This window comes from Vulpes lagopus, chromosome 4, assembly GCF_018345385.1.
Source record: "Vulpes lagopus strain Blue_001 chromosome 4, ASM1834538v1, whole genome shotgun sequence".
NCBI classification, from domain to species: domain Eukaryota; kingdom Metazoa; phylum Chordata; class Mammalia; order Carnivora; family Canidae; genus Vulpes; species Vulpes lagopus.
The window spans coordinates 43,367,960-43,384,256 of record NC_054827.1 but is presented as its reverse complement, the minus strand read 5'-3'; the positions used below and the strand labels follow the sequence as shown (position 1 = coordinate 43,384,256).

Genomic DNA, 16,297 nt, shown 5'->3' with positions numbered 1-16,297 from the left:
TGTCAAATTATATTACAAACTTTAAATACTTGCAGTTTACTGAATATCAATTATACATCAATAAAGTTATTCTTTAAAAAGTTGATGATAATGTATATATTTGAATAGGTATCCGATTTGTCTGCTCTATATAAGAAGCATACAGATGAAGATATTTTTCTTAAAAAAATAAACAACTTACTTTGCATTTCCAGCCATTGGTTGGTACTGATTTCATAACTGGTTGAAGACAAAAAGTATGATACCCTTTGTCACACGTATCACACACTAGCATCTTGCTATCTTCTCCCGATTGTCTAAAAAATAAGATAGCATTAATGATGCCTTATCTTTAAACTTATGTTTATAACATAAGTAATCATGAGAAGAATCAGTCCTAGGAACTGCCTAGTTCATCAATTCCTCAGTGTCTGTTTTGTCTATACTCAGATAATAATAGAGATAACCCCCTAGAGGATGAGACAGCCATCTTCCTGAGGTCCCTACAGGATCATCCTTACTGAATGCTCACCTATGGTGAACCTGCTTTAGTCACGTGAGGATTCCTGCAGAGTAGGGCAAGATGAATGACTCTTTACTTTTTAAATATCTCAGTAAACATTCTAGGGGACGGATCTCTGATAGGTGATGCTGCATGGGAAGGAACAAATCTTGGCATTGGGAATTGGAAAGACATTGTCATATAATAAAAAGTGGATCGAATTTGGCATCAGACCTATATTTGTATTCCGACTACTGTTTTACTAGTTGTGTGATTCCTAAATAAAATAAGCTTAGTCCTCTTGGTTTCAGGTACAAAATGTGAACAATAAAGACACTGAGAATTAATTATTCTGGTTGAAGAGCTTAGAACATCCAGTAAACATTAGTGCTAAATAAACAGGTGTAAGAATCATCTTGTAATAATTATTAAGAATTGTAGTCAAAAACCTAAACTCTTTTCCTGAACATATGTGTGCCCCAAAGATTGGGCCCCTGCCCTACAGCATGAGCTCTGCCTTGATTCTTGGCTATCAACCACTCTCAGAGACTAAGAATTTAATTAAAGAGGAGGGGAAAAGAAAAACTGGGGAATGAAAGAAGAAGAGCTGAGAGAGAAGGCGCTGAGTAAAACCTGGGGACAACTAGAAGTTAAAAAGGAAGATGGGTTAGTTGGCCTCCAGTTATTTCTTATTCAGTTTAATAAACTCTATATATAAAATTTTATGTTTTATGTCTTTAGCTACATGGAAAGATCTTAGAGGGAAAGCAATCTTTCTTCAAGTTTTCTTATTCCTTCCCAAGAAACTAGGCACAGATACAAGATATCAAATAAATGTTTACTGATATTTTAATTTTTACCAAAATATAAAAGCATGTGGTCCTATTTATTCCACATAATTTTAAGATATTGATGCTTATTGTCATCAAATTAAATTACAAATAAAAGACTGATCATGGCAGGGGTGGGCATGATTTCTCCTGTTAACGATAGTCCTCAGCTTGTAAACAATTTGAAGACTGCTATAGATGCAGATAACTTCCCCAAATTATCATGCTAATTAGTACCAGGAGGAAAACAAAAATCACAGAAAAGATTGGAGGAATAACCAAAGGATGGAATATAACAAATAGAAAAAGATAACCCCATTACAAATGTTTAAATGCCATACAATAATAACTGTACTTCTTTTCAGGATTATGGTGACTACGATTGATTGGAGGTAACCTCTTTCAGATAGATACAGGTTTTGGGGTATTTTATTTTTGTTTTGTTTTGTTTTTAAGTAGTCTTAGAATAAACTGTTCTTCCTGGAATGGAAATTCAAACATATCACTGATTCTTTCACTCACTCTCATAACTACTTTCTGCAATTAGAGGTTTATTTTCCTATTAAATCTTCACCCCAGTCTCTTTCAAAAATAGTTGCTTTATTTTTCTAATGCTTTTTTAAGTCGTTAACATCATTTGTTTAAAATGTTTGGCAAATTTAAATTAGATTTTTAAGCAACCAGAGGAATTTAAAATTATTAAAATTAGTTTTTGTTTAAACTTATTTCAAAGTAATGTTAATAAATACCTAGCAATTTTATAAAGACATGATGAAGTCAGTGGGAATGAATATAGCCGCAGTACCAACAACCTTTATCATATTACACAAACCTTTAGCACCTAATAATAGGGTCTCTCTTAATCTCAATACACACCTTTGAGTTGAAATTAAAACTTACTTGCAGTTCTGGCACACTTTGCACTCAGGGCATTGCCAACCTGCCCGTTTTAATGGAGTAACCGCTATATCCAGGCACATTCCATGATAGTGCTGACCACAAGTAGTACAAAAGAACTGATCTAAGAGGTCTCCCGGGCTGTCGCACACTGCACAGTTTGCATCTTCCTTTGCTATAATTAACAGTAAAACAATGAAATTGTTGTATAAGAGTTTAATATTTTTCTGACTTTACAATTTAAAAATCACTTGAAGGGAATTTGCATGGTAAATCTTTCAGACAATTGAGGCTATCCACATTGAACTGATATCCAATCAGAAGAAGGTCTCAGTAAAAACACTGTAATGTATTTAATCTAAAATTAATTCCATTAATCATAGAAGTTTTGCATATTTGTGCCTACATCTACCTAAGACCATAGGCAGTTCTTCTCTAATTTTATATCCCTGGTACTGGTGATGATGCTGGGCACCTACTTAATGTTCAACATACACTTGTTGAAAAGAACAAAACAGGAAAATATCAACTGAGAAATGGCCTGTGGTGTGTAAAAATAACCATTTTATTTGGATGTTAAATATATTTTAAAATTAACAAGGTAGGTCAAGAGACAAATTTAAGAAATGATAAGATTATATTAAATGCTTCTTAAGCATAAACACACTGATTTTTATTCAGATCAAATATATATTTTTAATACTGGAAAACATCATATGAAGGAGAACATTAAAGATGGAAGCTACATATTCATACACAAACACAAAACTTCATATACTAATTCTATATTCATCTATATTAATTGCCAGTTTGTAAAAAGATATAAAAAACTATATAATTATGGACATCATCTATCCCTAAATATGAATTAAAAGAAATAGCACTTTTTAGGTCCTTTTACCATCTAAAATAAAAAATAAATGTAAGAATAAACTGCCTTGCCAAGTACACACTTAAACTTATGCATATCACAATAAGAAAAATAATGTGTTCTCAAAATCATACCAATTCGATGATATATATGTCTATATGTGACACTCAGGTTCTCAACTAGATGGTTTGATTAAATAATTATCTAAAGATTGTTTTAAATTGTATACATGAACCTTTTTCTCTCTTTTATTTTTTGAAGGTTTGGTCAGTCCTCTTTGGCTATGAGGACTTTCTACCTTATTTTTTTCCCAGTCAAGCATCTTGAAATAGAGTAATAATCTATTCCTTTTACTTGGCAAACTGGTTTTATAGGCCATAAAACCTCTGACATACAGACTTTTTGTTTTTATTTCAAAGTCCTCTTAAAATGATAAAAAACCATTTGTGGTTTGAGGGCAGTAGTAAAACAAGTCCTGGGATATATCTGGACTGCCAGCTGGAACCCTGGCGCTACCCTCATGAGGCTACCAATGATCTATGAAATCCAATGATTATTTCTTTAAGCTTATCTTATTTGCACTTTGCAGCATTTCCATTACTATCTACTCCCACATTACAGTTCCCCTTACCTTGGCTTCTGTGATGACAGCTTTCTCCTGATTTCTCCTTAGGTCTCCCATGCCTCCCTCTCATGCTCCTATGTTAGCTTTTGTCTCCCTACAATTCCTCTATATGTTGGAGTATCTTGGGATTTCATCCTATTCCTTCTTTTAATAATTTCCCATGGTTTCCCTTTGTGATCACACCAATTCCCATGTTAAAAAAACACCACCACGATTCCCAAATCTGTATCACCAGTCACCAACTTCTTCCTAAACTACAAGCTGTTACTTTCAAGTCTCACTAGACCTCAATAGCCAGATGTTCTAAAAATACTCAAAACAACACTTCTAAAATAAAATATTTTTTAAACCTAAACCTCTCTCCTTATTCTCAACCAGCTGGGTAAAGGCTGAGACTTTAATATCACTATTATTCCTCCCTGACCCAACATATCTAACCAGACACCAATTCTTACTGAGTTAACTTTCTATATATCCTTTTTCCTTATATTTATAGAGTTCAGTTCAGTCCACTCTGCCTTGGCAATTACAATATCTTCTAAATAGAATCCCTCCTTATGGATCTGACCTTTTCCCTAATCATCATCTACCCATCAAGAGTAAGTTTTCTAAATTGTGAATCTGTTATGCTCTGCTTAAATTAAAATTTTACCAATATGCCCTTTTTACTCTAAAAGAAAAAAGATCAAAATCTTCTAGCAGAGAAGACCAAAAAAGAAAAAGTCCTTCCTCCCTTTCCAATGGAATCTCATGACCACTCACTCTTCCTGGTGATACCAAGCAGTTTGCTATGCAGGTTCACACAACATGCTGTTCAATGCTTGCATGCTTGTATACATTGTTCCCCACTACTTGAGATTTTGTTCCTTTGCTGTGCTGTGCCATGCCCCTAGTTCTTTCCAAAGAGGATCTCAAAACTCTGCTCACACATAGCCCGGAATACCTAATGTTACCACACCGAAAGATCCATCCATCCAATTGTTGAATATTCCTTTTCCTCACATACTGAGAATAAACTGTTATATATAGTCAAGTAATTACAACACAATACTATGAACCCCTTAAAGGGAAGGGACCCTGCCTTTTTAAACTTTGTATATTCAAATCCCTAGCACAAATCAAGTCTTATTAAATATATCTTAAATGAAGAACTTGTTTCCAAAATCACTTTTAATGACTCTGATTGGCATTTAAAATAAATCATTAATTTAAAAATGGAAACATCATAAAAAATGGAGTCACAAATTAATTCATTTTTTATAAAAATGACACAATAGGGCGAATTTTTTAATACTAAAAGAGTACCAGTATTTACTCATTTGAGCTATGTACATTTAAAAACTAATCCTTGATTTTTGCTTACTCTCAAAACTTATAGAAATTGAAGCAAATATTGTGCTGTTTATGACACTCAGTTCATCTTTCTATTATAATTTGCAGGGAACACTGTCTAAATGCTTCTATGAAAATTTCCAGTTTCCTCTTCTGCCACTTAACTTGCTATGGTAGCAACTAGTCACATGTGGCTACTGGGCAACTGAAATGTGATTATCCAAATTGACATGTGCTGTACATATAAAATGCACCCTAGATTCTAAAGACTTACTAGGAAAAAAATGTCAAACATCTCAAAAATTTTACTGCTTGTATGTTGAAATATTAATATTTGGACACACTGGGCTAAATATGTATTTTTAAATTAATTATAATTTAAAAAAATTTTTAACATGACTACTAGAAAAATATATATTGCTCACATCATATTTCTATTGCACATCACTTTTTTTTACAGCAAAGCCCATTCTACAATAAGATAACTATATATATATCACTGTGGCAGAGATTACTTCTTACTCTATGATTATTTGCAGCAATTCCTTAATGGCAATACTGTCATGTTGTTCCACTAATATGGATCACTGGTAATAAATTAGACAAAGAAAAACATTCACATGATACATTCAGTCTAAAAACATTTACTGTGCATTTTGTAAAAATAATAATAGAAAAAAAGCACTTCATCAAGAAATGAGGTTGGTTCCAACCATTTCCTCAAGCAGGAAGAAGATAACAGAAATACTAAAAAAGCCTTTTGGAGGGCAAGCAAAATATGGTAATACTGGATAGCTTAAGTATCATGTCAAAAATAAGCATATGGACATATATATACATATATGTCCCGCAGAAACATTAAGTTTGAAGCAATAATCAAACAATGAAGTGAAATTTTTCTTTAAGCACTTGAAAAAGCAGAAGAGATTGAATGAAAAACCAAAGCTAAAGCCAATGTAAGAGAAGGCAGGAATTAAATCCAGGTCAGTTTGGCTCCAAAGATCATGCTCTTTACTAACTGAAATTTACTCCCACTGCTAGGGCAAATAAGGTGAAGAACATCTACGCATGTACAAAAGTAAGAAGGAAAGTGCCAGCAGAGGCATAGAATGGAGAGGCTAAATGATGGAGGGGGAGCAAGAAAAGCAGAAGAAACAGCAGGTACAGCTGTCGACAAGATCATGTCCTGTGACAGCTGTGACAATAGAAGGGATGGAGGAAAAGACAAGAACACTGAGCCTAAACAAGAAGGGACCATGTCAGAGACACTTGGTCAAGCTGGAAGGTGAGACCACTGCTTATGCAGGAGAATAAAAGCACTGGTGAAGAAGAACAAAAGTCAAATTGCTGCCAGACAGCATCAATCGAAGGACTTCATCCGCACAGCTTTTGTAACTTCCATCAACGTCACAGCACGTATCATCTCTGCTTACATTACTGGTAGGATACTGCGCTGGACTAAATGCAATTGCTAGCAAGAAAAAGGAAACATGGATGTTGTCCAGAGAGGCGGGCTCACAGGACAGGTAGGTAGGTAAGAAAGGATATATACATATATATATTTGACTGACAAAATTTAGGGTAATAGAAACATAGCAGGACTTGGTACAAAGAGATACAAAAACAACCCAGAAAATGAAGTAAGGGAAGTCAAAATTGAATGATGAAAGTAAATACACTGGGGGTAAGGGGAATGAAGAGATACAGCACTGCCTCGTTTAATGCTTCAAAAACTTCTCACTGCAGACAGGATATCTAAACCCTTGCCTTGTTCACAAGATCTAGGTGGTCTAGTCTTTGTTTGCTCTGATGTTGTCTCTACCAACCACCTAGGAGATACTAGGTTCCAGGCACAACGACATGTCAGGCCCATTCCTCAAGACCTGTGCAGTATCTGTTCACTTTCTGGAATGTCCTTTCCTCTGATCTTGCATGGTTGGCTCCTAGCCATTTAGCTTTCCCTGAGAGGCAAAATACTACTCAGTAAGTATACCTGGCTATGTCTCTGAGATGGATATTTAGTGCAAAATTCCTAGACAAGGTCATTGTATACTTGCATCATCATGAAAATAATGATGAAGCCAGGACTGGCATTTATCTATGACAAGGCATTCTAAAATTGTTTTCTGATGAAAATCTTGGCCTGGCTCACAGGTTCCCTCTTTGCTGAGGTTTCTTTCTAATGAAGTCTTTTTTTTTTTTAAGATTTTATTTATTTATTCATGAGAGACAGAGAGAGACAGAGGAGAGAGAGAGAGAGAGAGAGAGAGAGAGAGAGAGAGGGGCAGAGACACAGGCAGAGGGAGAAGCAGACTCCAAGCAGGAGCCTGATGTGGGACTTGATCCCGGATCTCCAGGATCACACCCTGGGCTGAAGGCAGCACTAAACCGCTGAGCCACCCGGGATGCCCAAATGAAGTCTTTTTTTTTTTTTTTCAACTTTCACAAAAAGATGTCAATCCAACTCCTACCTCAGCTAACTACAAAGCATATTGCTCTATTCTTAACCAACAGCATAAAGTAATATATTCAATTTATATATATAATTTGAGTCTTAGATAAGAGCTGGAATAGCTACCATTTTGTAAAGCAATTCATATATACAAGGTAAAATGCTACATGGTTTCCATTGATTGTTATTTAACCCTCATAGTAACACTGTTGTTTAAGCCCCATTTTAAAAAAATAATACCTTGTGCTATGATACACAATTAGGACAACTAGAAACATTTATGAAAGATTTTATGAAGACTATTGCATAATCTTGTAAATTACAATACATTCTACCTGCAATATTCTCTATATCCTTGGATTAAAACAAATAGATGGTCAGAAAGCGGTGTATAGGGCAGCCCCAGTGGCTTAGCAGTTTAGCGCCGCCTTCGACCCAAGGTGTGATCCTGGAGACCCAGGATCAAGTCCCACGTCAGGATCCCTGCATGGAGCCTGCTTCTCCCTCTGCCTGTGTCTCTGCCTCTCTCTCTCTCTCTCTCTCTGTCTCTAATAAATAAATTTTAAAATCTTAAAAAAAAAAAAAAAGAAAGCTGTATATATAGACTGCACTGGTTAAGATTCTTGAGGATTAGAATTTACTCAGATGGACTTCAGTTTCATACCACTGGCTTATTTTGAGGGCTGTTATAAGAAACTGCCCTGTAAAATTTGTTTTGCTGCAGTGTATAAAGTATATACAGTCTCAGTATTAAGTGAATTCTTTGGACATTATTATGAATCAAGTCACTGTTCATATTCCCTTCTTTGTGCTGATTGCTGGAGAGCTATGGAGCCAAGTTTGTGGCTTAGGTCTAGGAAGTATGCATTTATTTCCCAAAATACCAGTGTCACTATTAGCTTCATATTTATACAATCCTTATTTTCCCATGGCCAAATTTCCTTGCATATTTTTAGTTTTATTTTATTCTACTATTCATGTATTTTTATGAGTCTCCATAACTCTATTTTGGAACAAGGCACAGTGCCAATAATTTTAGTCTATCTTTTAGCTCCGTGTACCAACAGAGACCTCTCATTGTACGTATGGTAAGTGACAGCAGCTCATCTCCCCTCAGTCCTTACACTTCATTACTTTACACAATATTTATGGTCTCTAACATTAAATGAGGAACACAATCTGCAGTAGAAAGTAGAATGGCCATTAACTAACAAAATATCTAATAATAGAAATTTGATCACAGAAAAGTTTATATGTTGTTTGCTGAGGTCTAAAGTATGACTAAGTACAAAATACTGAAGAAAATTCAGATTCTTTTTTCTTCTAAGATTTTATTTATTCATGAGAGACACAGAGAGAGAGAGAGAGAGAGAGAGGCACAGACACAGGCAGAGGAAGAAGCAGGCTCCACGCAGGGAGCCCGATGTGGGACTTGATCCCCAGTCTCCAGGATCAGGCCCTGGGCTGAAGGTGGCGCTAAACCACTGAGCAACCCGGGCTGCCCCCAGATTCTTAAATACACATACCATTGTTTCATTTGATTGGCAAAGTGCACTATACCACCCAGAATATAATAAACTATGATGACCGACAGCACACTTGGTGCACCTGTGTGAAGTAATTCATTACATGAGGTCTTAAAATAAGTAACACTCATGACAGCTGCTGTGCATGAATGTTCTTTTTCTCCCAGATTTAAGTATATAATCCCATATATATTTGAAACTTTAAATCCTTATTAGCCTAATTACAACCTGACGTTTCAGCCCAGCCTATAATTTCTGTCTATACATCGATTAAGGACAAAATGATTATACATGTAAACAAAAATAATTTTAACTGAAGATGAAATTATGGTTCTGCGATTATACAATCTAACTGTATTTGAGACTATTTTAAGTGTAAGCCTGAGGTAGCTAAATTTATGTTTCACATAGCTGGAAAAGATTTTTTAAAAGCTTTCATAGATATTGCTAAGACACAGATAAAAGCTAACACTGAGGTTAACTAACAGGTAACATAAAAAAGACTAAATAAAACATCACAGAGATTTCACAATGACACTGGAAACTCAATTTATTAGAGGGAAACATCCCAAAGCACACAAACTCATTAGAAACTTATATACTAAGAAAAAGGCAAGATCTCTGTTTGACAATAAAGATAGGAAAGAATTATAATTTCCTGTATAATAAATTTCAAATATTTTCACATAATTATAAAATACTGTTTGGAAAAGAAAGGAAAAAAGCACAACTGAGGATTATAGGTAATCAAGAAGAAGAACTAACAGAGATTTCTATAATGATTATCAGGGCTATACAATTACCAAGAATTTCAAAAGTGTTTGCTACTCCTATTAATGCATACCCTTAAATAACACCTGAGTGAATTATCTTCTAACTCTCTAACTTGGTGCAGAAGACACTGAATACTGTTTAACTTTTTAAATGGCTTTCTTTACAGTACATATTAAAATATCGTATACTCAGTATTTCTACAGTGGTTTAAAAAAAGTTTTTTAATCAGAATTTAAAACATGCAAACTATCTTTGAAATTTTGAGGAAATAACTTTTAGGATTTAACTTCAATGATACTAGTGATAAGAAATTCTCCCCAAGGATCTCTGGCAAAGATCCCTCAGGTTATCAAGATTATGTAATATTACCTTTTAATACAAGCAAAATAACATTTAGGGAATTTACAACATTCGTTATTTGAAGTAAATACACTGATAAATGTTTTAAAAGTGTATCTATAGTAAACTTACATCTTTCAGGAGCTTGGTCAATGTGCTCTGGACACAGAAGGAAGAAGTTCCTGAAGTCCTGAAAGGTACCAGCTCCAGCAGCACAAGGATAATGGTATATCTGGGTGCATTTCTCTTCACAGCATTTGATAGTGGCTCCAAGGTGCTTACAAAATGCACATCGCTGAAAGGGGGCAAATGGAAAATAAATCTCTTTAGAAAACCTGGTAAAGGAGCATTCAAATGTGGGGCTAGGAAGGTATTAAAAAAAGTCTTGTGTACATTACTAGCAAAATGACTTAAGCTTCCATAATACTAAATAAAGGATCCATTAAAAATAATAAAGTCTAAAGTATTCAGTTGAGCATTTGGTATAATACAGGTTCATCCATTCAAGTTTAGAAAATGAGCATCTCACTTTTTTCTACTGACTTCTGTCAAAATTTAAAATATTTTTTTAATTAGGGGATCCCTGGGTGGCTCAGCGGTTTGGCGCCTGCCTTTGGCCCAGGGTGCGGTCCTGGAGTCCCGGGATCGAGTCCTGAGTCGGGCTCCCGGCATGGAGCCTGCTTCTCCCTCCTCCTGTGTCTCTGCCTCTCTCTTTCTCTCTCTTTATCTATCATAAATAAATAAATAATAAATAAATCTTTTTAAAAATTTTTTTAATTAGTAATAGGGTTGAAAAGGCAGGTGTTTAGTTGTGGGTTAACAGTTTAAATCTCACCAAAAAACTAATAAAATGCATCTATATTGTTTACAAAACCTTACTATTTTTACCCTACCTAAAAATCAGTATGAAATAAATCACTCAATCATCAAATAAGCTAATGAGGACAATCACAGAATTAAAGGTACACCTACAAATCTGCACACTTCCTTGTAGCAATTAGTTTCAAGTTTCTTAATAAAAATTGGGAATGGGAAGAAAAATCAAGCCATCTGAGTATCTGCTTCCCCTATTTCAGCCAGCCTGCACTCTTTTGCTAGTGATAAAAGCAAAGAAGGAAGCTCCAACAGAAACACAGGGGAAGTGTAAGGCAACTAAAGACGTTAAGTCAGTACAAATTACTTACAATGCAATATGTACTTACTCAGCTTTCCCTAAGAATAATTTAATAAACTCTCCCTCATCCTCCCAAGGTCATTCTGGGTTATCACTTTTTTTGTGGGTCTTTTGCCAGGTGGCCTGCATGGTACAGTATAAAATCTCTGCAGACACCTCACTATCTTCTATAGGCTTCTGTTGTAGCACTCATGCCATTGCATGAGAATTATTTATATGTCTTCTTTCCTGGATTTCTAGTCCTGGGTCCTTGAGCAGAAGCACCATATTTTGCTGTATTTGTTTCTATAGCACTGTGAATGCTGCTTGACACAGAAAGCCCTAATAAACAGGTGTTCAAATTTATATGTACTAAATGGACTTCACTCTTGGTACTCTCTGTAAGTGTAACTCAAATAATGGAAGCCAAATGGGACAATCTGTGGGAAAACTGAGCCTCCTGAAAGAGACAAAGTTGCTAACATTACTAAGAAGATTTTTTTTTTCTAAAGATTTTATTCATTAATTTGAGACAAAGAAAGAGAATATAAGCAGGGGGGAGAGACGGAGGCAGAGTGAAAGGGAGAGCCAGATGTGGGACTGGATCCCAAGACCCTGAGATCATGACCAGAGCCAAAGGCAGATGCTCAACCAACTGAGTCACCCCAATGCCCCAAGCAGCTCTTCACATGCTAACATACTTATTCTAATTCTGTTGCTCTAGCAGCAAATGCAATAGTTTTTAAATTATAATTCATTCTAATATTTTATATAAGGCGCCATCAAATTCTTCCTTGTAACCATCAGTCCATGGCACTGAACCAATGTAAGAAAGTTTAGCATCTCTTGATGAGCCTTCTACACATTCTGAGGACTGTCAACAGACCGCTGTAGCTTCTAAGTAACTCATAAACACTAGTTACATCTGTGGCATTTTTATTGTACACAATGTCCACAAGTTCACAAGCTCATAAATATTTAAGTTCTCTTTTTGTATGTATGGGTGTTGCATCATTAAAAAGACAGAAGAAAGCAAGTCTTTACGTATTTTAATAAAGTCTAAAAACTAGCTTTTTCTAAATTTATTTTGATGCTATGACCTCTCAGGGTCTCTAAATATGTTTAGTTTATTAACACAACTCAGAATTAACAACATATGCAACATTTAAGTAGTCTGAGTATCCTTGAGTTATACTGGAAAGACCAAGAAAATGCTGAAGGAGAAAAGTGCATTTACATGTCCAAATGATTGCTATAAAGTTTTCATATTAACTCATTAACGTAACAAAATAATTTCAGCTAAATTGTTAAAACCTAAAATCTCCATTATTTTTTAACATATGACAAGCTATACAGAAGCCTTCTGCACTAAAAATAATTTTGGTGAATAAAATATAATGACTTATTTAAGTGCATAATAAGGAAACAAAATAATTTAAATTGATCCTTTTCCCAATGTCTATATCATTTTAGAAACATCAACACGTTCTCTTAATCACATTTGCAATGGAAAATATTACGTGACATTAGCTAAACTACTATGAGAAGCCCTGGAATGTATCCAACATACTAATTTACAATAACATATAAAGATACAGGGAATAAAGGAAGGGAAATAAAATACTAACTGCATTTAAGTGAACGTTTCAAGCCCATCTGTTATGATTACATAGCTAATGAAAGACATTTGGCTTTGAAAGAAAATGTATACTTTAAATGTAGGCTGGAATAGATCTTTCTGAACCAAATAAAAGCATTTGTAAAATTACAGAAAATATGAAAGAATACATTTCCATAGGAAACTTCTCTAATATCAGCATTCCAGTACAACATACATTAGAAATGAAACAAATTATAAACTAAGTAACAATTACAAAGCTAATTAACATTTGGGGAGAAAAGGGTAAAATAAATAGCTCTTAAATGGTTTATCAACTAAACAATTTATTTGAATCAGTATTTAAAACTTCTAAATACCATTTTTTCTCTTTCCTTTTTTAATCATTAAAAAAGAAAGAGGAGAGGTAGAGGAAAAAAAGGGAAAAAGTATTATAGTATCTTTTGACAATTGTCCAAGAACACATCCAAGAAAAAACTCTAAATTAGAGTTCACATTGCCAACTGTTAAGAATAAGTTTGAGGAACTTCCAAAACCTTTATTTCACTAGACTAAAATAAGGAAGGCTCTCTCAAAATAAATCTGCAATACAAAACAAAGCAGAATCAACAAAATTTCAGAGACTAAGGTTAAAGATGAGTTATGAAACAATAACAATAAATTTGAGGATATTCCAAAGCTCATTCAATTAATTATGAAGTATTTATTCTGTATCAATATGGCAATGGGCTAAAGTGCTCTAAGAAATATCAAGTATTATTAGGTTTTCCATACACCAAACTTTTTAACCTTTACCAAACTTTCCTTATCAGTCAGCTGGGTTTCTCCTAGAATGCAAAATAAAGAATGAAGACAGAAAGTAAGAAAAACAAGTAAAATGACAAGGAAAACTAATCCACAAAATCCTATGTCTCTTTAGGAAGAGTACCAGGAGGAGAGAAAAAAAAATTATAAAAATATCTAATAATAAGACCTAACATGTTAATTTCATTTAACAGTTTGGGGAGCTAACAGAGTCTTTATGTCTGTTCCACTGATCTCCATGTCACTACAAAAGTACCTACTCTTAGTATCTGTGATGCTGCCTTCCTAAACAGAAAATACTTACTTCAGATTAAAATGTCTCACACCTAGAAACACTGGTGAAATTTTAAGATAACAAAGATAAAGAAAGGATTCCAGTAGTCTCACAAAAAAGAAAATAGTCCAGCTACCAAAAAAGGAGAATCAGTTATTACTTTTCACTAGCAATATTCCATGCAAAAGCAAAAAAAGCTGTATCTTCCAAAAGCAACAAAAAAATTATTTGAGACTCAAACCTTAATACCTGCTAAATTAACATTCAAGGCCATGGAGAATAAATGTAAACAGGTTAAATTCCTTATTAAAAAACAGTAACAACAACAACAACAAAAAAAACAGTAACATTCAAAATGTGCAAAATACATTTTATACACTTGTGCACACATACATGCTGTATAAACACATTTTATTTATGTATATGTGTGTACATATACACATGTATATGCATGTATGTGTGTGTATATGTATGTATATTTGTGTATTAGGCACAGTGACACAGCAAATTCAAATTAAAGAGCTGGAGGGAAAAGCACAAACAAGTGCTATCAAAAAAGAAAGCAGCTATAGCAAAGAAATTTGGATCCAAATGAAAAAGCAGTGAACAGGGCAAAGATAAAGTTCACGTTAAAATAGGTCCTATGTTAAAACTTCCAACAGAACAAGAAAGTCATTAAAGTTTGTGTACCTAGTATGAATTTCCTTGACATAAAAAAACTGAGTAGAAATATATATATGAATAAAGTGAACTTTAATACCACTCTTAGAAATCAAGATATAAATAGATATGAAATAACAATAACAATGATCAAGTTTGGTTCAAACTTACAAATACAAAGATCTCTATAATTCAAAACCAGAGAATATATATTCTATTCAAAGGCATGTAGAATTTTTTAAATTGTTTTTAGAATTATTTTTAATTCATTATACATATGACCATTAAAAAAGTCCACAAATTCAAAAAAAATCAAGTATCTCCTAGGGCATATTCAAAAGAGCAGATATTCCCTAAACCTGATACATTAATAATTATGAATTCACAAGATAAACTCAAAAATGTATCCACAAAAAATTTAAAATTCCCTTTTATCTAGAGCAGATTTCTTTCAATTCAAAAGAAAAAATATTTTTGAAATGATTGAATAAGAAACATGTCAAAATCTCTGAGATGTGGCAAATTTGGTTAAGAAAAAAATACAGCTTGAAAAATGCAAAACTCAAGACCAAAGGATAAAAATAAATGAAGCTAGATTTCAAAACTGAAGCGAGGAAGAACTAACATATATTGCATGCAATTAGGCATCTCAGGAAGCAAACCCATCCTAATGTTATGTTTAGGAAGATGTTATTGAGATTCAGGTGTTTAAGTCTCTATCAAAAGAATTAGTGTCTGCTTTAGAAAAATATGCCTAAAACAAAATCGATTGAAATAAAAATCAATCTATCAAAATATTTTATATATAAATGGGCTTAAATCATGAGTATCAGAGAACTGATTTGTTGTTGCTGTTCTGGCCCAGTTAATCATTCTGGTTTGTACAGTAACAAATACATATTTCTGACTGAGACATCTGCTAAAAATAATAATAATATTAAATAACATTACAAAGTCAAAATGGACACTGCTCTGAGTTTTTTCCCCCGCCACTATCTTCCCTTTCTGACCCGTATTAATCACTGCTGTCACAATGGTCTTTCTAACAAAGTCCCTGATACCTCTGGATCAAGTCCAATCTCCTCAATATGGCATTGTGGTAGGTAGCCTCCTAAAATGCCTGCAACTCCCCACTCTCACCCCAACATGTCCCTCCCTAATCCAGAGACTTATAAAAAATATGAAATATCATGCCAGAGATTAGACTATATTACATGGCAAACAGATTTTTGCAGATGTGATTAAGGCTGCTAATCAAATGATGCTGAATTAATCAAGGGAGAGATTAGTCTATTTGAATTACACAATTCCTTTATTTATATTTTTGAAGATTTTATTTATTTGCAAGAGAAAGAACAAGCAGGGGAGAGAGACAGAGGGAGATGCAGACTTCCCGCTGAGCAGGTTGCCTGACTACCCTGGGCTTGATCCCAGGACCCTGGGTCATGACCCCAGCCAAAGGCAGACACTTAAAACTGACGGAGCCACCCATGTGTCCCTACAAAATTCCTTTAAAAGCAGAAAGTTTTCTCCAGCAGGCAGGAGAAAGGAAAAGTCAGAGAAATTCAAAGTAAGGAAAGGATTCAATATATCACTGCTATCTTTAAAGACAAAAGGAGCCACAAACAAGAACCAGGAGTGGCCTCTAGGAGCTGACAGCA

General features: G+C 34.3%; 1 protein-coding gene across 14 annotated transcripts in view; it reads right to left on the bottom strand.

Moving 5' to 3' along the window:
• KMT2C (lysine methyltransferase 2C) overlaps positions 1–16,297 on the bottom strand; it is a 284,116-nt gene that overhangs the window by 114,265 nt on the left and 153,554 nt on the right. For all 14 annotated transcript variants that reach the window (XM_041752737.1, XM_041752743.1, XM_041752742.1 and 11 more), the window contains 3 exons: positions 10,260–10,422; positions 2,212–2,383; positions 182–296 (listed from right to left, as the gene is read on the bottom strand). In XM_041752737.1, coding sequence (XP_041608671.1) covers positions 182–296; positions 2,212–2,383; positions 10,260–10,422 — 450 coding nt within the window. The remainder of the gene's footprint in view (positions 1–181; positions 297–2,211; positions 2,384–10,259; positions 10,423–16,297) is intronic.